This window comes from Pristiophorus japonicus, chromosome 14 (genome assembly GCF_044704955.1).
Source record: "Pristiophorus japonicus isolate sPriJap1 chromosome 14, sPriJap1.hap1, whole genome shotgun sequence".
Lineage (NCBI taxonomy): Eukaryota > Metazoa > Chordata > Chondrichthyes > Pristiophoridae > Pristiophorus > Pristiophorus japonicus.
In genome coordinates, this window is record NC_091990.1 from 2,692,078 (window position 1) to 2,715,652 (window position 23,575).

The 23,575-nt window shown below is 47.2% G+C and overlaps 1 protein-coding gene and 1 long non-coding RNA gene across 2 annotated transcripts in view; both read left to right on the forward strand.

The window, feature by feature from the left end:
- The window catches only part of LOC139279676 (uncharacterized), a 2,717-nt gene extending 849 nt beyond the window's left edge, over positions 1–1,868 (forward strand). The window contains exon 2 of the long non-coding RNA XR_011596508.1: positions 1,548–1,868. This is a non-coding gene — a long non-coding RNA (uncharacterized lncRNA). The remainder of the gene's footprint in view (positions 1–1,547) is intronic.
- Positions 1–23,575, forward strand: part of LOC139280296 (sestrin-1-like) — an 83,466-nt gene that overhangs the window by 48,335 nt on the left and 11,556 nt on the right. The window contains exons 3-5 of the mRNA XM_070899968.1: positions 13,506–13,571; positions 21,522–21,719; positions 23,094–23,276. Coding sequence (XP_070756069.1) covers positions 13,506–13,571; positions 21,522–21,719; positions 23,094–23,276 — 447 coding nt within the window. The remainder of the gene's footprint in view (positions 1–13,505; positions 13,572–21,521; positions 21,720–23,093; positions 23,277–23,575) is intronic.

Consider the following 23,575-nt stretch of genomic DNA (forward strand, 5'->3'; position numbering starts at 1 on the left):
TGTTTAAGGTGATTTGCTTCAAAAACAAAAGAACATGTTTGTAATCAACTGTCCTTGGGGAATAATCCCAGTCTTTAAAAAACCCTGTAGTTTACCACATGACCTTGTTCACTTTAACCCCGGGGTGTAGTTGATTTGTTCGATTACTAGGAATCAATCTGTTGTGTACGAATTGTTTTGATACATGTAAATTACTGAGTGCAAAGTTACAGAACATATTGTAATATCGAAGCTTTCTTCCGGTTTCTGAACACCGTTTCATTGTGTTCCTCTTTCTCCATTGCATTATGATGTGCAACTGAAGGACATTTTTTATGAAGTGACCTCTGACCTCGCAACCCAGTCTTACTCCAGTGTGTCTCTGAGTATGTTTCGTGCAAGAGGCTTGTGTGTGAGGGATGGAAATTAATTGCAAGATTATGGTATATCTGGAGTGGGCTGGATTATAGCTCCTCTTTCCCCCCCCCCCCCCCCTCCCCCCCCCCCCCCACACACACACACTTTTGTTCTGCAACCACATCTTTTATTTTGCAAAATATCATAGATGCTGGATTTTTAAAAAAAATCAAAAATGCTATTGGGGGAATTTAGTTGACAAAGCTAACTTTTACTGGATCTAGCAGTGGAGCATTCCCTTTCTTTATTTGTTTTGAAATGTCAGTGGGATGACCTGAGGCTCCCAGAAGTATCATTCCTTGTACACTGGATGCGAGACAGCTGTTCCATCCCCATACTGCCTGAGTTTATTATAGTCGAGGCACTTGCTACTGTTGCAGCAGCAGAGTTTGACCTTTCACGGACTTTGACACACTGATTTTGGTTTTAGCACTGGGTCTGAACTATACTCGAATTGTGTCTGTCTGTTGAGGTAGTGACTTGTCATTCTTGAGCATCGCGCTGTGTGTCCCAGTACTTCACACTGCACAGCCTCACTTTCTCTGCTTTTTTCAGTGACTTATTGAATTTGTCAACTCGGTATCTTTTTGACTCACAGCTGAATCATTAGAGACTTACAGCACAGGAGGAGGCCATTCGGCCCATCGTGTCCGTGCCAGCCAAAAAAAGAGCTACCCAGCCTAATCCCACTTTCCCGCTCTGGGTCCGTAGTCCTGTAGGTTACGGCACTTCAAGTGCACATCCAAGTACTTTTTAAATGTGGTGAGGGTTTCTGCCTCTACCACCCTTTCCGGCCGTGAGTTCCAGACCCCCACCACCCTCTGGGTGAAAACATTTCTCCTCAAATCCCCTCTAAACCTCCCCCAATTACTTTAATCTATGCCCCCTGGTTACTGACTCCTCTGCTAAGGGAAACCAGTTCTTCCTATCCACTCTATCTAGGCCCCTCAATTTTACACACCTCCATTTTATAACCTATTGCATTTGCTGGCTCAGCACTTTTTGACTTTTAGCTGAATGTTTACGTTGCAAGTCATTGAGCAGGGGTTAGCAAAGTAGTGAACCAGGAGTAATGAGACTCATTTGATTTAAACTACTTTTTCACATTTCACTCTCTCTCTCTCTCTCTCTCTCTCTCTCTCTCTCTTCAGCCCTCCCACCAGCCTCAAATTGGTAGAAAACCTAATTGTCGAGTTCCTACAGCCGCCCCGCTGAGAGCAGCGACTTCATCACACACCTGGGACCTTGCTGAACTCGGTGCACCCTCTACTCCAATGTTGCTGTATTTACCCATTTCGGTATCTGGAGAGCTACAGAGATTGCATCATCAGCAAGGACAATGTCTGCCTGTGTGAGAGAAGTTTTATTGGGGAGGAGGGGGGAAACTTAACCGGTCCTTTAAATATTACAGCACATGTCTGGGCATGTTTCCAAATCTGACGTGCTCCTGCAATAAATAGAAGATTGCCTGACTTGCTGTAGAAATGCCTTTTTTTTAAATTTTGCTGAGCTTTGGAAACTAGAACAGCTCATAGCTCCTATTTGCAGTTCAAGCTGTTCCCCAATGCACATTTATAACCAGCTCAGACTTCTCTCGACGTGATCCGAACCTCTTTCTCGCCAAACTACATTCTTCAATCTCCTGCCACACTCTGCTGCAATCTGCCATATAGCATAGAGAACGGTTACAGCACGGAATGAGGCCATTCGGCCCGTCGAGTCCGTGCCGGCTCTCTGCAAGAGCAGCTCAGCCAGTCCCACTCCCCCCACCCTTTCCCCGGAGCCCTGTGATTCTTTTCCCTTCAGGTACTTATCCAACTCCCTTTTGAAAGCCACGATTGAGTCTGCCTCCGCCACCCTCTCGGGCAGCGCATTCCCGATCCTAACCACTCAGTGTTTATATATTTAAGTTTTTCCTCATGTCGCCTTTGGTTTTTCTGGCAATTGCCTTAAATCTGTGTCCTCTGGTTCTCGACCCTTCCACCAATGGGAACAGCAGTCTGACTTCTGTGCATGCAAGCATATAATGTGTATTCAAAGTGACTGATTTCCCATCATTAGCGGATTTAACTCCAGAAGCTTTCTTGCTGGTTTTTTTTTATAAGCAGTAATATATTTTTCTATGGAATTATAAACCTGATAAGAGCCCTGCTCAAGAGATAAAGAACAACTTTATTGTGGGTTACTTTAGGACATTTGAGGGACGTGATGCGACAGTGTATAAATATAGTACTTTGGAAGGGCAGTCACCTATGTCTGCAAATGTGGTGGCTATCTTTCCATCAGGATCCCCAAATGAGTGACTAGTTAATCAATTATAGTAGTATGAGGGTATAATTTGGTAAGTGAGAGAGCTCGCTGCTCTTTGATTTGTGCCCTAGAATCAGTAACATCCACTGAACCAATCGGAACCACCAGGCAGATGAGTATGCTGTACCATTTCTGGTGCAGCACTGAGGACATTGCAGAACTCCCTCAGCACTGCACGCGATCTGTTGGCCTAGATTATTTGCTGTGCTCCTACTGTGGAGTTTGAACCCGTGATCTCCTGACTCAGTGGCAAGAGTTCTGACTGAGCCATGCTGACTCTTTCATAAGAGTCTAAATGTGATCAATATCATTTTCAAAGTGGATCAGTTTCAGATATGCTTTGACACTGGAAGTGGCAGTATAACTCTGGTCAATTCCAACACTCAAATTTACTAAAGCCAACTGCTGCTTTGAGCTCAACGCAGGCTTCAGTATAACTCCAGTCTGGTGCATTGATTCCTGGGATGGGAGGATTGTCCTATGAGGAAAGATTTGAGTAGATTAGGCCTATATTCCCTCGAGTTTAGAAGAGTGAGAGGTGATCTCATTGAAATGTAGAAAATTTAAGGGGCTTGACCAGGTAGATACTGCTAGAATCTAGAACCAGGGGTCACAGTCTCAGGATAGGGGTCGGCCATTTAGGACTGAGGTGGGGAAACATTTCTTCAGTCAAAGGGTTGTGAACCTTTGGAATTCTCTGCCCCAGAGGGCTGTGGAGACTCAGTTGTTGAGTCTATTCAAGGCTGAGATCGATAGTTTTGGAGTCTAGGGGAATCAAGGGATATGGGGATCGGGCGGGAAAGTGGAGTTGAGGTCGATGATCAGCCGTGATATTGAATGGCGGAGCAGGCTCGAGGGGCCGAATGGCCGACTCCTGCTCGTATTTCTTATTGCCTTGTGTAAAACCACATTGTTAAAGTTCTTGTGGCCCATTTGAGGTGCGACCTTGCTGGAGCTCGTGCTGGTGGAGGGAGGAGAGTCCACTTCCAGCTCTTCCCAATGTAACAGAGAGTCAGGCCATTTTTTATGTCTTGTATTTTTACTTGAATCTGATATTTTTAGCAAGTGAATTGGGGGTGGGGGAAAGGAAGACAACAACTTGTATTTATATAGCGCCTTTAATGCAGTAAAACCTCCCAAGGCCTTTCACAGGTGTGTTGAGACAAACAATTTGACACCTAGCTGCATAAAGAGAAATTAGGGCAGGTGACCAAAAGCTTGGTCAAAGAGGTAGGTTTTAAGGAGTGTCTTGGAGGAGAGAGAGGTGGAGAGGTTTAGGGAGGGAGTTCCAGAGCTTGGGGCCCAGGCAACAGAAGGCACCGATGGTGGAGCGATTATAATCGGGGATGCTCAGGAGGGCAGAATTAGAGGAGCGCAGATATCTCGGGGGGGCTGGAGGAGATTACAGAGATGGGGAGGGGCGAGGACCATGGAGGGATTTGAAAATAAGGATGAGAATTTTGAAATCGAGCTTTTGCTTAACCGGGAGCCAATGTAAAAGCGGAAATAAATGTTCCCTTTCTAATAGTTTAATTGGAGGGGGAGGGGCTGGTTGGTGTAATACAAAAGCCACTTGTACAATAAAAAATTAAATGCTGAATGTTTCCAATCAACAATCCAGTACAACTCCCACTTGTGGCCGCTTATGGTTTATCTCATTGAGCATTAATCCAGCAGATTGTGGTTTGCAAACTATATCTGAAACCTGCATCCTGTTTGATATGTCAATGTATAAAAATGTTCTAGTTGAAGGGAGTATGAAACTTCCTTTTGGGTTTGGTGTTCACAATTGCAATTTCTGCTGCATTGGCGAGAGTAAAATTTGAGGTTTGCTGCTTGCCTCTGTTGACCCTGTCTGTGTTCCTGTCTAACATTACCTGCCTGACACAACACCTATATTGTTTTTCTCTGAGCTCGAACATTAATCCCTGAACTTTCCTCCTCCTCCTCGCTCTGTTGATGCAGTACCGACCTGCCAAGTGATGCGGGACACCTTTGGTCGCGTGTCCTGTTACTGAGTTTAAAAACACTTTGAAATGTGTCTGCTCTCAATCTTGGCCCATTTAGGGAAGCGCTTTTTTTTTAAACAAGGCTTTGACTTGTCTGAGCCGTATAAAGATTTGACAATTGCAATCTGGTGCATCCAAACCTATTTCACAAGTCAAATTGTAACATGATACTTTTGTTTGCGGCTTGGCATGTCCTCCTGTTAATCCTCAATCTCCCAAAACTACTGTTTCCTGGTGGATCGCTGAGTGAAGGTGTACTGCACAGAAAGGAGACTTGCATTGAGAGTATCTGCAGGGGGTAACATCCCCGCCTCTGAGTCAGAAGGCTGTGGGTTCAAGTTCCACTCAAGGCTGACAGTCCAGTGCAGTGCTGAGGGAGTGCTGCACTGTCGGAGGTGCCGTCTTTCAGATGAAACGTTAAACCGAGGCCCCGTCTGCTCTCAGGTGGACGTAAAATATCCCGTGGCGCTATTTCAAAGAAGAGCAGGTGAGTTATCCCCGGTGTTCTGGGCCAATATTGATCTCTCAATCAACATCACTAAAACAGATTACCCGGTCATTATCACATTGCTGTTTGTGGGAGCTTGCTGTTTGCTTAAATTGGCTGCCGTGTTTCCCCATCATAGCCGGTCCCTCGTATCGAGGATGACTTGCTTCCACACCAAAAAGGGATGAGTTCACAGGTGTCTCAATGAAGGACCTAATATTCCAGATCCTGAACTACATGTTGAAGGGTGGAAGATGCCTGTGTGTGGATTGTTTTAACGTGGGGTGACCGTTGCACACCAGCCACCACACGGGCTTGACAGAGCGAGGTCTTGGTCCAGTGGCAACACCACAACAGTGACTACACTCCAATAGTACTTCATTAACTAAGTAAAGTGCTTTGAGGCATCTGGTGGTTGTGCAAAGCACTCTATATTCTCTCCATTTTATATTGCGCCTTTCACAACCTCTGACGGCCTAAAGTGTTTTGCAGCTTAAAGTACGCTTTGGATTTGCAAATTTACCAAGATCCCACAAATAGCAATGTGATAAAGACCAGATAATCTGGTTTGGTGATGTTGATTGAGAAATCAATATTGGCCAGGACACCGGGGATAACTCCCCTGCTCTTCTTCGAAATAGTGCCATGCGATCCACCTGAGAGAGCAGACGGGACCTCGGTTTAACGTCTCATCCAAAAGACGGCACCTCCGACAGTGCAGCACTCCCTCAGCACTGCGCTGGATGTGTCAGCCTGAATTTTTGTGCCCGTCTCTGGAGTGGGACTTGAACCCACGACCTCCTGACTCGGGGGCGAAGGTACTGCCCGCTGAGAAACTACAGACCTGGATAATTTCGAGTGCAATCCTTGGTCTGTACTGAGCTGGCCGTTCTCGGCAATTGTGGCTTTGTTATTGACCTCAATGTCCCTATTTGATGGCAGGCACGGGGCGTGAATTGACCAGGATTTCCATTCTCGCCTGCTATCAAAGGGCCATTGCTAGAAAGAACCTGTCTGTGGCTCTCGAGTGGGTTTAACTCCCTTGTCCTCCATCATTGTTTGAATTGCAAAGCTCGTGCATGCAGAATGGCCACGGGAGCGTGGCCAGTGTCTGAACCGTGGCCCAGCGGGAGCCACTGATTCCGAGGGAGGATCGGGGGAAGGAGCACAAAGCATCCAACAACCTGCATTTATATAGCGCCTTTAACGTAGTAAATCGTCCCAAGGTGCTTCACAGGAGCGATTAGCAAACAAAATTTGACACTGAGCTGCGTAAGGAGATATTAGGACTGATGACCAAAAGCTTGGGTTAAGGAGCATCTTAAAGGGAAGCAAGCGGCAATGGGAGGGAGTTCCAGAGTTTGGGGCCTCTGCAGCTGAAGGCATGGCCACTAATGGTGGAGCGATTATAATCGGGGATGTTCCAGGCCCGAATTTGAGGATCAATCTTTGCTCACTGCATATTGCACATGTATTCCCGCCGCAGTGCTGCCTCGGTAAAACCTGTAGGTGTCAGTATGAGCAGAATTTTATTTTTATGACCATTTGCGATGTGGTGAGGGACTCTACACCCATTCTTTCCACTCCTCCTGTTATGATCACCCTTCACTTGCTCTAGATCACTGCAAGTTTACTGAGACATTCTAATGAGTGTCTTAAATATTGTAGCCATCCTTTGCTTACGATTTGCAAGATAGCTCTTCTCTCCGAGCTTGGCACTGTTTCTAGTCTCTCTGGATTGATACCAGTGTACTGCTGTGACATCTGTACTGCAGAATCCGATTCCACTTGTTATACAGAGACGGTAGGAGCGGTAAAATTAGGTTGGCTCCCCATGCTGGCATTACCAAAACCAGCACCTCTCCCTCCATAACCAAACCGTAGATTTCTATGGGCGCAAGGTGTAGGCAGCATACTGCAGCCCAGCCGAACTGTGTCAGAATCTCCTCTGTTGCCGCCTGCATTCCTCTAGGGTAAAAGTAAAAAGGAAGACTTGCATTTCTATAGCGCCTTTCACGACCACTGGACGCTTTACAACCAGTGAAGTACAGTTTGGAGTGTAGTCACTGTTGTAATGTAGGAAATGCGGCAGCCAATTTGCACACAGCAAGCTCCCACACACAGCAACATGATGATGACCAGATAATCTGTTTTTTGTGATGTTGATTTGAGGGATAACTATTGGCCAGGACATTGATATTGTTTTGTGTTATGGGTAAATTCTCCTGTTCACACATTGAGACCATGTTTAATCATTAACCTTGGGCTCAGACGCTTTGACTTGATCTTCATTTCATTGCCCAGTGACTGCCTGAGTGTGAGTCGTCCCAATAGTGCAGGTTGCCTTTACTCCAACTCGGAAGAAACACATTTTTTGATGTCCACACCAACGTTCCCTGTGAGCTGCGCTGTGTTCTCGCCGTGTTTCTCTCGATGCATGGTCCCTTTAAATCTCTGCGCATGCGCGGTGTTTCCAAAGTACAAGCCCGTGAGCGGGACCTCACAGATTACTGCACAGCCGCGCGCGCACGCAGCTTAATGGGAACATTGGCCAACACTCCCATTTGTCCCATAAGAACATAAGGAATAGGAGCAGGAGTAGGCCTTACGGCCCCTCGAGCCTGCTCCGCCATTCAATATGATCATGGCTGATCTGATCATGGGCTCCCCATAACCCTTTACTCACTTACCACTCAAAAATCTGTCTATCTCCACCTTGAATATATTCAATGACCCAACCTCCACAGCTCTCTGGGGCAGAGAATTCCAAAGATTCATGACCCTCTGGCAGAAGAACTTCCTCCTCATCTCCATCTTAAATGGCCGACACCTTATTCTGAAACTATGCCCCCGAGTTCTAGATTCCCCCACGAGGGGAAACATTCTCTCAGCATCTACCCTGTCCAGCCTACAAAGGGACAATAAATTAACCCAACATTGGCGTGGTGTACAGTCGTGGTATTGTCTACCGCTTTTGCATTGGGACTGTGTTCAGGAAAAGCGGAAGTGTTATTGAAAAAACTTGCCAGAACTATTCTCCACCCCGCCTGCCCCCTCACCCTATTGCCTCTGTCCTCTCACATAATTGCTGCAATTACCGATCTGACAATGCCACCTTTGTACAAAACTTGTCAAATATACAGCTTCATAAAGAAAGGGGAAGGTAAAGGACAGTTTACCTTATGGGGAACAGTAACTCATTGGTTATGTTACTGGGCCCGTAATCCCGAGGCCTGGACTAATGATCCGGAGACACAAGTTCAAATCCCACCATGGCAGCTGGAGAATTTAAATTCAGTGAATTAAATAAATCCGGAACTAAAAGCTAGTACAGGTGTCCGTAATGGTGTCCATGAAACTACCGGATTGTAGTAAAAACCCATCCGGTTCACTCGTGCCCTTCAGGGAAGGAAATCTGCCGCCCTTACCCGGTCTGGCCTATATGTGACTCCAGACCCACAGCAATGAGGTTGACTCTGAAATGGCCCAGCGAGGGGCAGTAAGGGACGGGCAATAAACGCGGCCTTGCCAGCGGTGCCCACATCCTGTGGATTTTATTTTTCCCTGGTCTCTACAGTTGCTGATTCGTGCATTCCGAACATTTTCTTCTTTTCTTCCCCCAGCATTTGCTTTTTTATATAGAAAGTTCATTTCTGCAACTTCAGTAAATGTTTCTGCAGAGCAATGTTTGCTCCAAGTGCCTGCGCTTAATACCATTGAAGTTACCTTTTTGTGCAAGCAGCTGCTGCCTCATTTGCCCAACAATATCTGGAGGTTAGTGGTGCACGGGGCGGATGAAGTCAATGATCCCGAGGTATGCAAACTGTGGCTCCAAATTAAAAAGCAAGCATGATATTTTGCTCATTAATTTTGTACTTGTGCCAGCTGTTGGGTGTCCGACACATGTTGATGCATCGCATTTGTGCAAAGCTTCATTGCCTAAACTGGTGGGGGGATTTCTTGGCTCAATATTCACGATGACTAATTTCAAACTTCAACGATCAAATTCACGGAACCGTTACAGAGCAGAAGGAGGCCATTCGGCCCGTCGAGCCTGTGCTGGCTCTCTGCAAGAGCCCCTCAGCCTGTCCCCCTCCCCCGCCCTTTCCCCGTAGCTCTGCAATTGTTTTCCGTCAGGTACTTATCCAACTCCCTTTTGAAAGCCGCGATTGAGTCTGCCTCCACCACCCGCTCAGGCAGCGCATTCCAGATCCTAACCACTCGCTGCGGAAAAACTGGTTCTCGACCCTTCCACCAATGGGAACAGTTTCTCTCGATCTACTCTGTCCAGATCCCTCATGATTTTGAACACCTCGATCAAATCTCCTCTCAACCTTCTCTGCTCCAAGGAGAACAACCCCAGCTTCTCCAGTCTATCCCCGTCACTGAAGTCCCTCATCCCTGGAACCATTCTCGTAAATCTTTTCTGCGCCCTCTCTAAGGCCTTCACATCCTTCCTAAAGTGTGGTGCCCAGAATTGGACACAATACTCCAGTTGAGGCCGAACCAGTGTTTTATACAGGGGCCGCCCATTTAAAACTGAGATGAGGAGAAATTTCTTCTGAGAGTTGTAAATCTGTGTAATTCTCTGTCCCAGCGAACCATGGAGGCTGGGTCATTGAATATATTTAAGGCGGAGATGCAGATTTTTGAGCAATAAGGGAGTAAAGGGTTATGGGGAGCGGGCGGGGAAGTGGAGCTGAGGCCAAGATCAGATCAGCCATGATCTTATTGAATGGCGGGGCAGGCTCGAGGGGCTGAATGGCCGACTCCTGCTCCTATTTCTTATATACAGGTGGTTCTTTTCCACACTTTTGTACTCTATGCCTCTATTCATGAAGCCCAGGATCCCGTAAGCTTTTTTAACCGCTGACTCAACCTCCCCTGACCGGCCACCTCCAACAATTTGTGCACACGTGCCCCCAGGTGTCTCTGTTCATGCACCCCCTTTAGGATTGGTTGAGCACAGTTGTCTTATTTGAGGGCAGAGTGTGTGGTGGAGGAGAAAGGTATTTGGAACCCAGGAGCTGACCCATGTTATAACCCCTTGGGAGCTCCAAATGGTGGCGATAATGCAGTTACGGTGACTAGACTGTTCGAGTGGTTTCATCAATGTAATTACTGCTTTGGTAAAGCAGAGCACCCAGTCCAGCTGCTCTTTAGCGCTATTTACCCCTGTCTACTTTCTTGGACCTAATTATTTTTTAAATGCTGACCGCAAATTCTCCATCTTCATGTAAAGGCCCTCGCCCCCTCTCTCTTTCTTTCTTTTTCGTCTGTTTCTGTCGCTGTGTTGTCTAGTTTATTCAGCTCTGCTTGAATTTCACCATCCCTGATCTTTGAGATGCTTGGCAACACATGAGGTGTACAAGTGGTTGGGGGGGGGCGCGGTCTCGGATCGAGGGGCTCACTGAACACTGCAATTAGTGGATTCCATGTAGTCCTGCAGTTGCCTCTTTGCCCAATGTGAAGACCCGTGTGTGTGTGTGTATATGAAGTACTTTTGGAGTGTAGTCACTTTTGTAATGTAGGAAAAGTAACAGCCAATCTGCGCACAGCAAACTCCCACAAACAGCAATGTGATATTGACCAGATAATCTGTTTATGATGTTGATTGAGGGATAAATATTGGCCCCAGGACGTCGGGGATAACTCCCCTGCTGCTCTTCGAAATAGTGCCATGGAATCTTTTACGTCAACCTGAGAGAGCAGACGGGGCCTCGGTTTAACATCTCATCCAAAAGACACCGTATTGAATATTATAGAATCATAGCAAATTACGACACATTCGGCCCATCGTGTCCATGCCGGCCGACAAAGAGCTACCCAGCCTAATCCCACTTTCCAGCTCTGGGTCCGTAGCCCTGTAGGTTACGGCACTTCAGGTGCACATCCAAGTACTTTTTAAATGTGGTGAGGGTTTCTGCCTCTACCACCCTCTGGGTGAATTTTATTTCTTCTTCTCTCCTCTAAACCTCCCCCAAGTACTTTAAATCTATGCTCCCTGGTTATTGGCCCCTCTGCTAAGGGAAATGAGTCCTTCCTATCCATTCTCTCGGCCCCTCATAATTTTATACACCTCAATTAAATCTCCCCTCAGACTCCTCTGGTCCTCTGAGCTAAAATGTTCCTGTCCTGGTCTCATCCTCAAATCTCCACTGCACCCTTATATTTCCCAACTTAGTAATTGGGAGGAACTATTGTGCTGGAGTATTTAAATTTATTGTCCGGCCAAACACAGTCGGGATAAATGGGTCATTTTCCGGTTGGCAAACAGTGACTAGTGGGGTGCCGCAGGGATCAGTGCTGGGACCTCAACTATTTACAATCTATATTAACGACTTGGATGAAGGGACTGAGTGTAATGTAGCCAAGTTTGCTGCTGATACAAAGATGGGTGGGAAAGCAAATTGTGAGGAGGACATAAATAATCTGCAAAGGGATATAGACAGACTCAGTGAGTGTACTCCATCTTTTGCATAATGTGAGGTTATCCACTTTGGCAGAAATAATAGAAAAGCAAATTATAATTTAAATAGAGAAAAATTGCAAAGTGCTGCAGTACAGAGGGACCTGGGGGTCCTTGTGCATGAAACACAAAAGGTTAGTATGCAGGTACAGCAAGTGATCAGGAAGGCAAATGGAATGTTGGCCTTTATTGCAAGGGGGATAGAGTATAAAAGCAGAGAAGTCCTGCTACAACTGTACAGGGCATTGGTGAGACCACACCTGGAGTACTGCGTACAGTTTTGGTCTCCGTATTTAAGGAAGAATATACTTGCATTGGAGGCTGTTCAGAGAAGGTTCACTGGGTTGATGCCGGAGAAGAGGGGGTTGACTTATGAAGATAAGTTGGGTCTATATATATTGGAGTTCAGAAGAATGAGAGGTGATCTTATTGAAACATATAAGATAATGAGGGGGTTCGACAAGGTGGATGCAGAGAGGATATTTCCACTCATGGGGGAAACTAAAACTTAGGGGTCACAGTCTCAGAATAAGGGGCTGTCTATTTAAAACTGAGATGTGGAGAAATTTCTTCTCTCGGAGGGTCGTAAATCTGTGGAATTCTCTGCCCCAGAGAGCTGTGCATTGAATATATTTAAGGTGGAGATGGACAGATTTTTGAGCGATAAGGGAGTCGAGGGTTATGGGGAGTGGGCGGGGAAGTGGACCCGAGTCCATGATCAGATCAGCCAATGATCTTATTGAATGGCGGAGCAGGCTCGAGGGGCCGTATGGCCTACTCCTGCTCCTATTTCTTGTTATTTTCAAACATTTCATTTGAATTTCCCTATAAGCTGAAATCTTACAATGGAACCATGTTTCCTCTTTAAAAAGCTATCTGTGGAATGCTTAACTGAGTGAGTGCAAGAATGCAAGGGCATGTTGCAATTGGTTTTTCAAATGTGTTGTTGCACTGGTGAGACAGACACAGGCAAGTCACCCTGAATGATGTAATAAACAGGAAGACTGATCCAGCCATCTGCTGTATAATCGAGGGTGTGAGCTGGTGAGCAAGCCTTCTCCTGCTGCTCAGTAAACTGACCATTCTGGGTCTATGAAGGCGATCCGATCTGATGGAATACTGTGTCCTTCAGAAACTATCCCTTTCTGATCTGCACTGTCTGAAAAGTGATTGGCTTCTGCTGAAGATGGTGAGTTTTTGGGGGGGCCGTGGGTGCGCGCGTGTGTGTGTGTGTGTGTGTGTGTGTGTGTGTGTGTGTGTGTGTGTGTGCCTGCATACCTCTGTAGCTGTGTACTGTGTGTTTATAACTTGGAAACATATTGGACAGGCAGAGACCAGTTTGCCCATCAAGCTTGTGCTGTAATATCTATTGAAAGAATAGATATTGCAACGCTGGATTTGAGAAGCCTGGGTTAGAACCCTCCCGGGGGGGGGGGGGGTAATTGTGTTGTAAATGCATTAATTTAACAAATGATGTGGTACAGGATCTAGCTGTGTCTTTTCTTGTGGTACAACCTCTAACCAGGCTGATTCCGGAGATGCAAGAGTTGTCTTGTGAGGAAAGGTTGTGCCTGTACTCATTGGAGTTTAGAAGAATGAGGTGTGATCCAAGATTCTGAGGGGGCATGACCCGGGTATATTTAAGGTGGAGATAGACAGATATTTGAACTACAGGAGAGTCCAGGGTTATGGGGAGTGGGCAGAGAAGTGGAGTTGAGACCAAGATCAGATCAGCCATAATATTGAATGGCGGAGCAGGCTCGAGGGGCGGAATGGCCGACTCCTGCTCCTAGTTCTTGTGTTCTAACTGTGCCTTTTCTTTGTATATTTCTAGGATCGAAGTGTTAAAATACCTCGTCCAATAGGTCAGGGCCCAAGTTACTTCATTCCAGCCAAAGAGGTACGTGACATCTTGAACTTGAGTTTAACCTGAGATTTGTAATTTGCATTGAGAAGCTAATTGTGGTGATCGGTGCAGTAATGTGTTCATTTTGTTCTAATTTATAGTATACTACTTTGACCTTTTCTATGTATGCCCGTTATAAGAACCAGAATTATTTGCTGCTCTGCTAGTTGAGGATTGGCTGCAGGTCCCCTCTTGAGTTGCTCAAGACCCGTCTCAGTATTGCACAGAAGTTGCATCATGGAAGCAGCTAGCTTGTATTGATGTCTAACCTCCATCAGCTGTAATTCTAATCCCCTGTGCCTCTTCTGTTCTCATTCATTTATTCCCCTTTCCTCACAGACACATATCTAATCTATTCTTCAATGTTGACATGGCCTCTACCTCAATTAAGAACTCTGCTAGTGCATCCCTCACCCTCACAGCCGTGTGTGTGTGACCCCTCTACCAGTTTTACATTGCCCTGTCTGCCCCCCCCCCAATTCATAGTGTCGGCTGTGGCTCAGTGAGCAGCACCCTCGCCTCTGGGTCAGAAGATTGTGGGTTCAAGTCCCACTCCAGAGGCTTGAGCACAAAAATCTAGGCTGACACTCCCAGTGCAGTGCTGAGGGAGTGCTGCATTGTCGGAGGTGCCGTCTTTCGGATGAGATGTTAAACCGAGGCCCCGTCTGCTCTCTCTGGTGGACATAAAAGATCCCATGGCACTATTTTGAAGAGCAGGGGAGTTATCCCCGGTGTCCTGGGGCCAATATTTATCCCTCAATCAACATCACTAAAACAGATTATCTGGTCATCATCACATTGCTGTTTGTGGGAGCTTGCTGTGCGCAAATTGGCTGCCGCGTTTCCCACATTACAACAGTGACTACACTCCAAAAAGTACTTCATTGGCTCCAAAGCACTTTGTGCCGTCTGGTGGTTGTGAAAGGCGCTATATAAATGCAAGTCTTTTCTTGCCATCAATGGCAATGACTCCACCCACAGCAGAGGTTTCGCTTGGTACCTCTGACTACAAGTGCCAAAGCTCTCCATTTCTAAACCGTTTACGCCAGCAGGATATGTTGGGTTGCCATTCGAGTCTGACCGTTGCTGGACTAACCTCTGCCTGTACACCCGTAATAGGCCGGCAACACGCTTCTGCGGCGTTAAACTTTGCCACGACACCAGGAAAGATCCTGGCTGGATTAGCAGCATTTAACTGTGTGTGAGATTCGGACTTTGCAGCATAAGGACTAGATTCAGCACGGCGAAACAACAGCGTGTATTTAGATAGCACCTTTAATGTAGTGAAACATCCCAAGGTGCTTCACAGGAGTATTATGAGATAAAACATGTGACATCGAGCCGAGTAAGTAGAAATTAGCGCAAGTGACTAAAAGCTTGGTCAAAGTGGTCAGTTTTAAGGAGCGTCTTAAAAGAGAAAAGAGAGGCGGAGAGGTTTAGGGAGGGAGTTCCAGAGCTTGGGGCCCAGGCAACAGGAGGCACGGCCACCAATGGTTGAACATTTATAATCAGGGTTGCTCAGGAGGGCAGAATTAGAGGAGTGCAGACATCTCCGTGTGGGCGGGTGGGGGGAGAGAAGAGAGAATTGGAGAGATACGGAGCGATTTGAAAACGAGGATGAGAATATTGAAATCGAGGTGTTGCTTAACCAGAAGCCAATGTAGGTCAGGGAACAAAAGGCCACCTAATTGAAGGTGTTGAGCTACGAGGAGCGGTTTTACATGGTGGTCCTCGGGCAGTCAAGGAGGGATGGGGGGTACTGCTTGCACTGACAATGGCCAGTTTTCAGAAATACACGGCACATAGCAGTACTTGTGTTCAAATGCAAATTCACCACAACGGGAAATCTATCATTGACGCACCTTGGATCCGATGGTTCAGAAACTCCTTCCAATCATTTCCTAAAATATGTTCAGCACTCCTAGCAAAATACCAAACTTCTTTATTTAATATTTTTGTTAAATGGCTGGACTTGCAGATTGGGGAGGGGGAGGGGGGGAGATTATTTCATCCAGAAAATCATGGTCGTAAACTAGGAGAGAAAACTAAAAATATTTTTTCTCGTTCTGAGATGTGGGCGTCGCTGGCAAGGCCGGCATTTATTGCCCATCCCTAATTGCCCCTTGAGAAGGTGGTGGTGAGCCGCCTTCTTGAACCGCTGCAGTCCGTGTGGTGAAGGTGCTCCCACAGTGCTGTTAGGGAGGGAGTTCCAGGATTGTGACCCAGCGACGCTGAAGGAACGGCCGATATATTTCCCAGTCAGGATGGTGTGTGACTGGGAGGGGAACGTGGAGGTGGTGGTGTTCCCATGCGCCTGCTGCCCTTGTCCTTCTAGGTGGTAGAGGTCGCGGGTTTGGGAGGTGCTGCCGAAGAAGCCTTGGCGAGTTGCTGCAGTGCATCTTGTAGATGGTGCACACTGCAGCCAGGGGGCGCCGGTGGTGGAGGGAGTGAATGTTGAAGGTGGTGGATGGGGGGCCGATCAAGCGGCTGCTTTGTCCTGGATGGTGTCGAGCTTCTCGAGTGTTGTTGGAGCTGACAAGTGGAGAGTGTTCCATCACACTCCTGACTTGTGCCTTGAAAGAAAGACTTGCATTTATATAGCGCCTTTCATGACCTACCGGACGCCTCGAAGCGCTTTACAGCCAATGAAGTACTTTGTGGAGTGTAGTCACTGTTGTAATGTGGGAAATGCGGCAGCCAATTTGCACACAGCAAGCTCTCTCAAACAGTAATGTGATAATGACCAGATAATCTATTTTTTTTAAATGTTGATAAATTTTGGCCAGGACCCCAGGGATAACTCCCCTGCTCTTCTTCGCAATAGTGCCATGGGATCTTTTACACCAACTTGAGAGAGCAGACTGGGCCTCGGTTTAACGTCTCACTGGGAGTGTCGGCCTAGATTTTTAAAAATCTTCTTAAATCCCTGGAGTGGGACTTGAACCCACAACCTTCTGACTGAGTCGAGTGTGCTGCCCACTGAGCCACAGCTGACACTTGTAGATGGTCTAAAGTGCCAGTGTCGAATATCAAAGGTTTCTTGGGGAAGCAACTTCGCAAAGAGTGAGCATAAAGCTGGGACAAGTTATGACCAAGTGTAAATTTAAACCCCAGTTGCTGAGTTTCTAGCTGTTCTTCCCCAAGCGTCTCCGTGCAGTGTCTCTGGCACCGGGACTTTCTGTTCCCTATTTGTGCATTCTCATCGCTGCAAGTTGATCAGGAAATTCTATGGCCAACATGTGTTGCACAGCAGAGATACAAGTGATCTAATCGTTGCTCTGAATTGCATCAGCTGCAAAGTTGTTTACAACCAGCTCTTCCTTGTTTCATATTTGCATATCATCCGACACAAGTTAACTTGGGAGTTCAGTCCTGCCTTTTTGTTTTCAGAAAGTTATATTAGAAATCTCAACTCTGCTCTGATGGAATCCACGTCCATTTTATTTAAAAATATGGGTAGCTGCAGAATGGAATACATTCTGTATTTGAAGTGAATTGTTGGGGTTTCTGACAGCAAAACTCTCCCCTTTCAGCCTGGGAGTGACGTGAACAGCACTTATATTGAAGCAGTGAAGATACCAAAAAGAAAGACTTGCATTTATATAGCACCTTTCATGACCACCAGACATCCCAAAGCGCTTTACAGTCAATTAAGTACTTTTTGGAGTGTAGTCACTGTTGTAATGCGGGAAATGCGGCAGCCAATTTGTGCACAGCAAGCTCCCACACACAGCAATGTGATGATGACCAGATAATCTGGTTTTGTGATGTTGAGGGATAAATATTGGCCCCAGGACACGGGGGACAACTCCCCTGCTCCTCTTCAAAATAGTGCAGTGGGATCTTTATCTTCCACCTGAGAGCAGACGAGGCCTCGGTTTGACAGCACCTCTGACAGTGCAGCACTCCCTCAATACTGGCACTGGAGTGTCAGCCTAGATATTTTTTTTGTCCAGTCTCTGGAGTGGGACTTGAACCCACAACCTTCTGGCTCGAGTGAGAGTGCTGCCCACTGGGCCACAGCTGATGCAGGCTCTTTCCAGCAAGGTCACAGCATGATGCTCTGGAGGGGGCACCCTTCCTAGTTCAGTACGGAGGTTGGCTGTAGTGTGCTAACTCGGCACAGGCTCCGAGTGGGGCTAGCTTCTAATTCTGGGTTTTGCTTGTGTCTTCTGCCTTGACATCTGGCCAATCCGTTTCACAGTAGTGGCGATATTGTTTACTAATCCTGCTCGGTGAGAATGAAGCTATTATGGTGGTAGCAGTCATGGTTTAAAAAAAAAAAATGTGTTCGTAGGATGTGGGCGTCGCTGGCAAGGCCGGCATTTATTGCCCATCCCTAATTGTCCCTTGAGAAGGTGGTGGTGAGCTGCCGCCTTGAACCGCTGCAGTCCGTGTGCTGAAGGCGCTCCGAGTTGCCCATCTCGAAGCCGTCACATTTCTCAGCTTGTGCTGGAAGCTACAGTGGCCGCTCCAGCTCTTTGTTGTTTGAAGCCCCAACCTGCGGAGATGTTCTCTTGCAAGTTGAGGTGGCCCGCGCACGGCCCAGGGGCAGCACGGGCCCAGCCCACGCACGGCCCAGCCCACGCACGGCCCAGCCCGCGCACGGCCCAGCCCGCGCACGGCCCAGCCCGCGCACGGGCCCAGCCCACACTGCGATATGTGTGCACTGGGTCCGTGCAGCAGAGCAGGTCTCCAGTCGTCCTGGTTAACCCTTGCCACTGGACCAAGACCTCGCTCTGTCACGCCCGTGTGGTGGCTGGTGTGCAACGGTCACCCCACGTTAAAACAATCCACCCACAGGCATCTTCCACCCCCTCAATTGGAGTTCAGGACTGGAACATCATTGAAACTCGTGTGGAAGCAAGTCATCCTCGTTCGAGGGACCACCTATGATGAAGATGAAGGTGCTCCCACAGTGCTGTTAGGGAGGGAGTTCCAGGATTGTGACCCAGCGACGATGAAGGAACGGCCGATATATTTCCAAGTCGGGATGGTGTGTGACTGGGAGGGGAACGTGGAGGTGGTGGTGTTCCCATGCGCCTGCTGCCCTTGTCCTTCTAGGTGGTAGAGGTCGCGGGTTTGGGAGGTGCTGCCGAAGAAGCCTTGGCGAGTTGCTGCAGTGCATCTTGTAGATGGTGAATAATCAGCTTGTGGTTTAATCTGAGATTTTAAATGTGCAACTGCACACTTTTTATAATATCCAACAAGAACTCGTAACCGTGGATTAGTTGGGAATATGAAAAAGCCCAAATGTGCAGTTCAGCTGGTTGGCGTATTATTTTGGAAATTATCCACTTTGTTCTGTGGTTATTCTGCAATGCTATTCAGCATGATGCCTGTTCAGAATGCACCTTTTTAAGTAGCATCAGTGGGCAGCACTCTCGCCTCTGAGTCAGAAGGTTGTGGGTTCAAGTCCCACTCCAGGGACTTGAGCACAAAAATCTAGGCTGACACTCCCAGTGCAGTGCTGAGGGAGTGCTGCACTGTTGGAGGTGCCGTCTTTCAGATGAGACGTTAAACCAAGGCCCCATCTGCTCTCTCAGGTGGACGTAAAAGATCCCACGGCACTATTTCGAAGAAGAGCAGGGGAGTTATCCCCAGTGTCCTGGGACCAATATTTATCCCTCAATCAGCATCACTTTTTACAAAAAAGACTATCTGGTCTTTATCACAGTGCTGTTTGTGGGAGCTTGCTGTGCGCAAATGGGCTGCTTGCATTTCCCACATTACAACAGTGACTACACTCCAAAAATACTTCAATTGCTGTAAAGTGCTTTGAGACGTCCGGTGGTCGTGAAAGGTGCTATAGAAATGCAAGTCTTTTATTGTATAAAGATACAAAGCACTGGGAGTGTCAGCCTAGATTTAGTTTTTGTGCTCAAGTCCCTGGAGTGGGACTTGAACCCACAACCTTCTAACTGTACATGTTATGGTGGATTTTGAACGAACACCCTGGAAATTGTGAATCTTGCCTTGTCAGCAACACCCACAAGCAGTGATTATTGTGTTTTTAAATGTAGGTTTCAAATATCCAGTTGCTGACACGGTTGTTGAAACCCTGCACACATGCGACTGAACTCCATGCACTGCCACACCCAGGGTCACCGGGTTCAGCTCTACGCAGATGGAGGCTTTTGCTGCGTGTCTGATATTCCAGAGATCTGACTGTTGCAAAAGCAGTATCGTATCTGCCAATATCTGTCTGGGATACTTTATATAGAATGTGTTTAATGTTGGAATTTTGTTTTAAAACGCAAGTTTTTTTTTTAAACATGCAATTGACTGGCTTAATTGCCTGTCGGAAAACTCAGGCTCAAAATGGAAAGATCATTTATTACATAAACTCGGGTTGTATTCCCTGGAATTTAGGAGGTTAAGGGGCGATGTGATCAAAGTTTCCAAGATATTAAGGGGAACAGATAGAGAGAAAATATTCCCACTGGTTGGAGAGTCTCAGACTCGGGGCATTGTCTGAAAATTAGAGCCAGACCTTTTCTCGAGTGACATTAGGAAACACTTCTACACAAAGGGTGGTGGATGTTTGGAACTCTCTTCCACAAGCGGCATTTAATGCCAGATCAATTTGCTACTTTTAAATTGGAGATTGGTTAACAGAAAGCCATCAAAGGAATTGAGGGATGTGGGCCAAAGGCAGGCTATATGGAGTTAGGTCACAGATCAGCCATGATCTCATTGATTGGCGGAACAGGCTCGAGGGGCTAAATGGCAGCCTCCTGTCCCAGCCTACACACCATTTACAGTAACCACTTTGCTGCAACACTCTTATTGTGAAATGACTTTTTTAAAACTGGTTTAATCAAGATTTCACATTAACGCAGAACAACAACTTGTATTTATATAGCGCCATTAACGAAGTGAAACGTCCCAAAGTGCTTCACAGGAGTGTTATGAGACACACAGATTTGACACCGAGCTGCATAAGGAGAAATTAGGGCAGGGTTGGTCAAAGATGGAGGTTTTAAGGAGCATCTTGGTGGAGAGGTGGAGAGGTGGAGAGGTGGAGAGGTGGAGAGGTGGAGAGGTGGAGAGGTGGAGAGGTGGAGAGGTGGAGAGGTGGAGAGGTGGAGAGGTTTAGGGAGGGAGTTCCAGAGCTTGGGGCCCAGGCAACAGAAGGCACGGCCACCGATGGTGGAGCGATTATAATCAGGGATGGTCAGGTGGGCAGAATTAGAGGAGCGCAGACATCTCGGGTGGGGGGGGGGGGCTAGAGCAGAGTAGAGATAGGGAGGGGCGAGGGTCATGGAGGGATTTATAAACAAGGATGAGAATTTTGAAATCGTGGCGTTGCTTAACTGGGAGCTAGTGTAGGTCAGCGAGCACAGGGGATGATGGGTGAGTGGGACTGGGTGCGAGTTAGGGCACGGGGCAGTGAGCACAGGGGTGATGGGTGAGCGGGACTCGGTGTGAGTTAGGACATGGGTCAGCGAGCACAGGGGGTGATGGGTGAGCAGGACACGGGGCAGTGAGCACAGGGGTGATGGGTGAGCGGGACAGTGTGAGTTAGGACACGGGTCAGCGAGCACAGGGGGTGATGGGTGAGCGGGACTCGGTGTGAGTTAGGACATGGGTCAGCGAGCACAGGGGGTGATGGGTGAGCGGGACTCGGTGCGAGTTAGGACACGGGGCAGCGAGCACAGGGGGTGATGGGTGAGCGGGACTCGGTGCGAGTTAGGACACGGGGCAGTGAGCACAGGGGGTGATGGGTGAGCGGGACTCGGTGCGAGTTAGGTCACGGGGCAGCTGAGTGACTAAAAACCTGTGCGACTCAAATAAATAATTCTTTACCAGTCCACTCTTTTTTTGTAATGCGCACTGAACTCTTTTTCAATTATCCTAAAGCCAAGATGCCCAACATTTTGTGATCGTCAAGAGTGAAAACTGGCCGGTATGCTTAAAATGTTTAATTGTTTTTGTTTACAGATTCTCCAGGAAGGTATGGAAGATGCTGAACGGCAGCTGTTCATCGAAGCCTTTGTGTCCACTGGGCGTGTAGACAACATAACCATGGTGATGGGCCTGCACCCGCAGTATCTTGAATGCTTTTGGAAAACTCAGTACTATCTCCTGCAGATGGATGGCCCTCTGCCCTATCACTACAGGCATTACATTGCTCTAATGGTGCGTCGCTCATTCCTGTGTCTGATGTATCATAGAATCATAGCAATTTACAGCACGGAGAGAGGCCATTTCAGCCCATCATGTCCGCACAGGCACACCAAGAGCTATCCAGCTTAATCTCGCTTTCTAGCTCTTGGTCCGTAGCTCTGTAGGTTATAGCACTTTACGTGCACATCCAACCTGGTGAGGGTTTCTGCCTCTACCACCCTTTCAGGCCGAGTTCCAGATCCCCACCACCCTCTGGGTGAAGAAATTTACCCTCGGATCCCCTCTAAACCTTCTACCAATTACTTTAAATCTATGTCCCCTGGTTGTTGACTCCTCTGCTGAGGGAAACTGTTCCTTCCTAGTGTATATAATCCCTAGACGGCACCAGACCTAAATTGATGGGACAGCACAGAAAAGATCACGGTCGTGAATGACTGAGTCAGGAATGGTCACATTAATCCAAATAAGGGGCCGCCCATTTAAGATGGAGATGAGGAGGAATTTCTTCTCTCTGAGGGTTGTGAATCTTTGGAATTCTCTGCCACAGAGAGCTGCGGAGGCTGGGTCATTGAATATATTTAAGGTGGCGATAAACAGATGTTTGAACGATAGGGGAGCGGAGGGTTATGGGGAGTGGGCGGGGAAGTGGAGCTGAGTCCATGATCAGATCAGCCATGATCTTATTGAATGGTGGAGCAGGCTCGAGGGGCCGAATGGCCGACTCCTGCTCCTAATCCTTGTGTTCTTACAATTGAGTTCGTTCTTTCGATCTTCCGTTTACATTTCTTTTGGCTGCGAGGCCCATTCGAAAAGGGCGGATCAGTTGTTAATTTTAAATCCGAGATCGATAGATTTTTTCCCCGATTTTAAAAGCTAGTGAGCCAGCCATGCAGAGCTTGAAGGTTGTGACTTGCTTCCCTCCTTCCCTGTACCAATGGTTAAACAGACGACCCTCTCACAGTGCAATTCATAAGGTAGCTATTAAAAATCATGGTTTTTTTTGAAGTAATAAATTCATGTGGATTATCTGAAGCAGTGCAGCGAAGAAAGTTAGCGTGCACGTGCCTTACGGTTGAAGTATTGTAGAGCCCACTGCTTTCTAAGTTATCTTATTTATTGATTCAGTCATCAGCATAGATGTTGCAACATCCTCAGATTTCAGGAGTACGCTGATGACCATTCATTACTATTATGGGATTGGGGTTTAATGCGGCTATGAGCTTGCAATGTCTTTTTTTTGTTTGGTCTGTTTCAAGAATAGAGTTGGGGAAACTTTTTTTCCTCAATTGTTTGTGAATCTTTGGCAGAGTTTTTCCCCAGTCTCTTGCATAAATGATCAGAGTAAAACCTGAGAGAACATCTGATTATATCTCTTTCTCGTTTCAGGCTGCAGCTCGCCATCAGTGTTCATACCTGGTCAGCCTGCACATTAATGAGTTTCTCCAGGTTGGCGGCAATCCTGACTGGTTAAGTGGCTTAAACTTTGTCCCTCAGAAAATGAGGAATCTGAATGAAATCAACAAAATCTTAGCCCATAGACCGTGGCTCATCACAAAAGAACATATTGAGGTAAATTGGTGGGAGTGTCGATTCGTGATCCGTTTCAAATGGGACTTTAAAAAAAAACTTAATATTTGATAAAGTCCAATTTAAGTTATAGCCACGGTGCGCCGGTGGTGGAGGGAGTGAATGTTGAAGGTGGTGGATGGGGAGCTGATCAAGCGGCTGCTTTGTCCTGGATGGTGTCGAGCTTCTCGAGTGTTGTTGGAGCTGCACTCATCCAGGCAAGTGGAGAGTATTCCATCACACTCCTGACTTGTGTCTTGTAGATGGTGGAAAGGCTTTGGGGAGTCAGGAGGTGAGATACT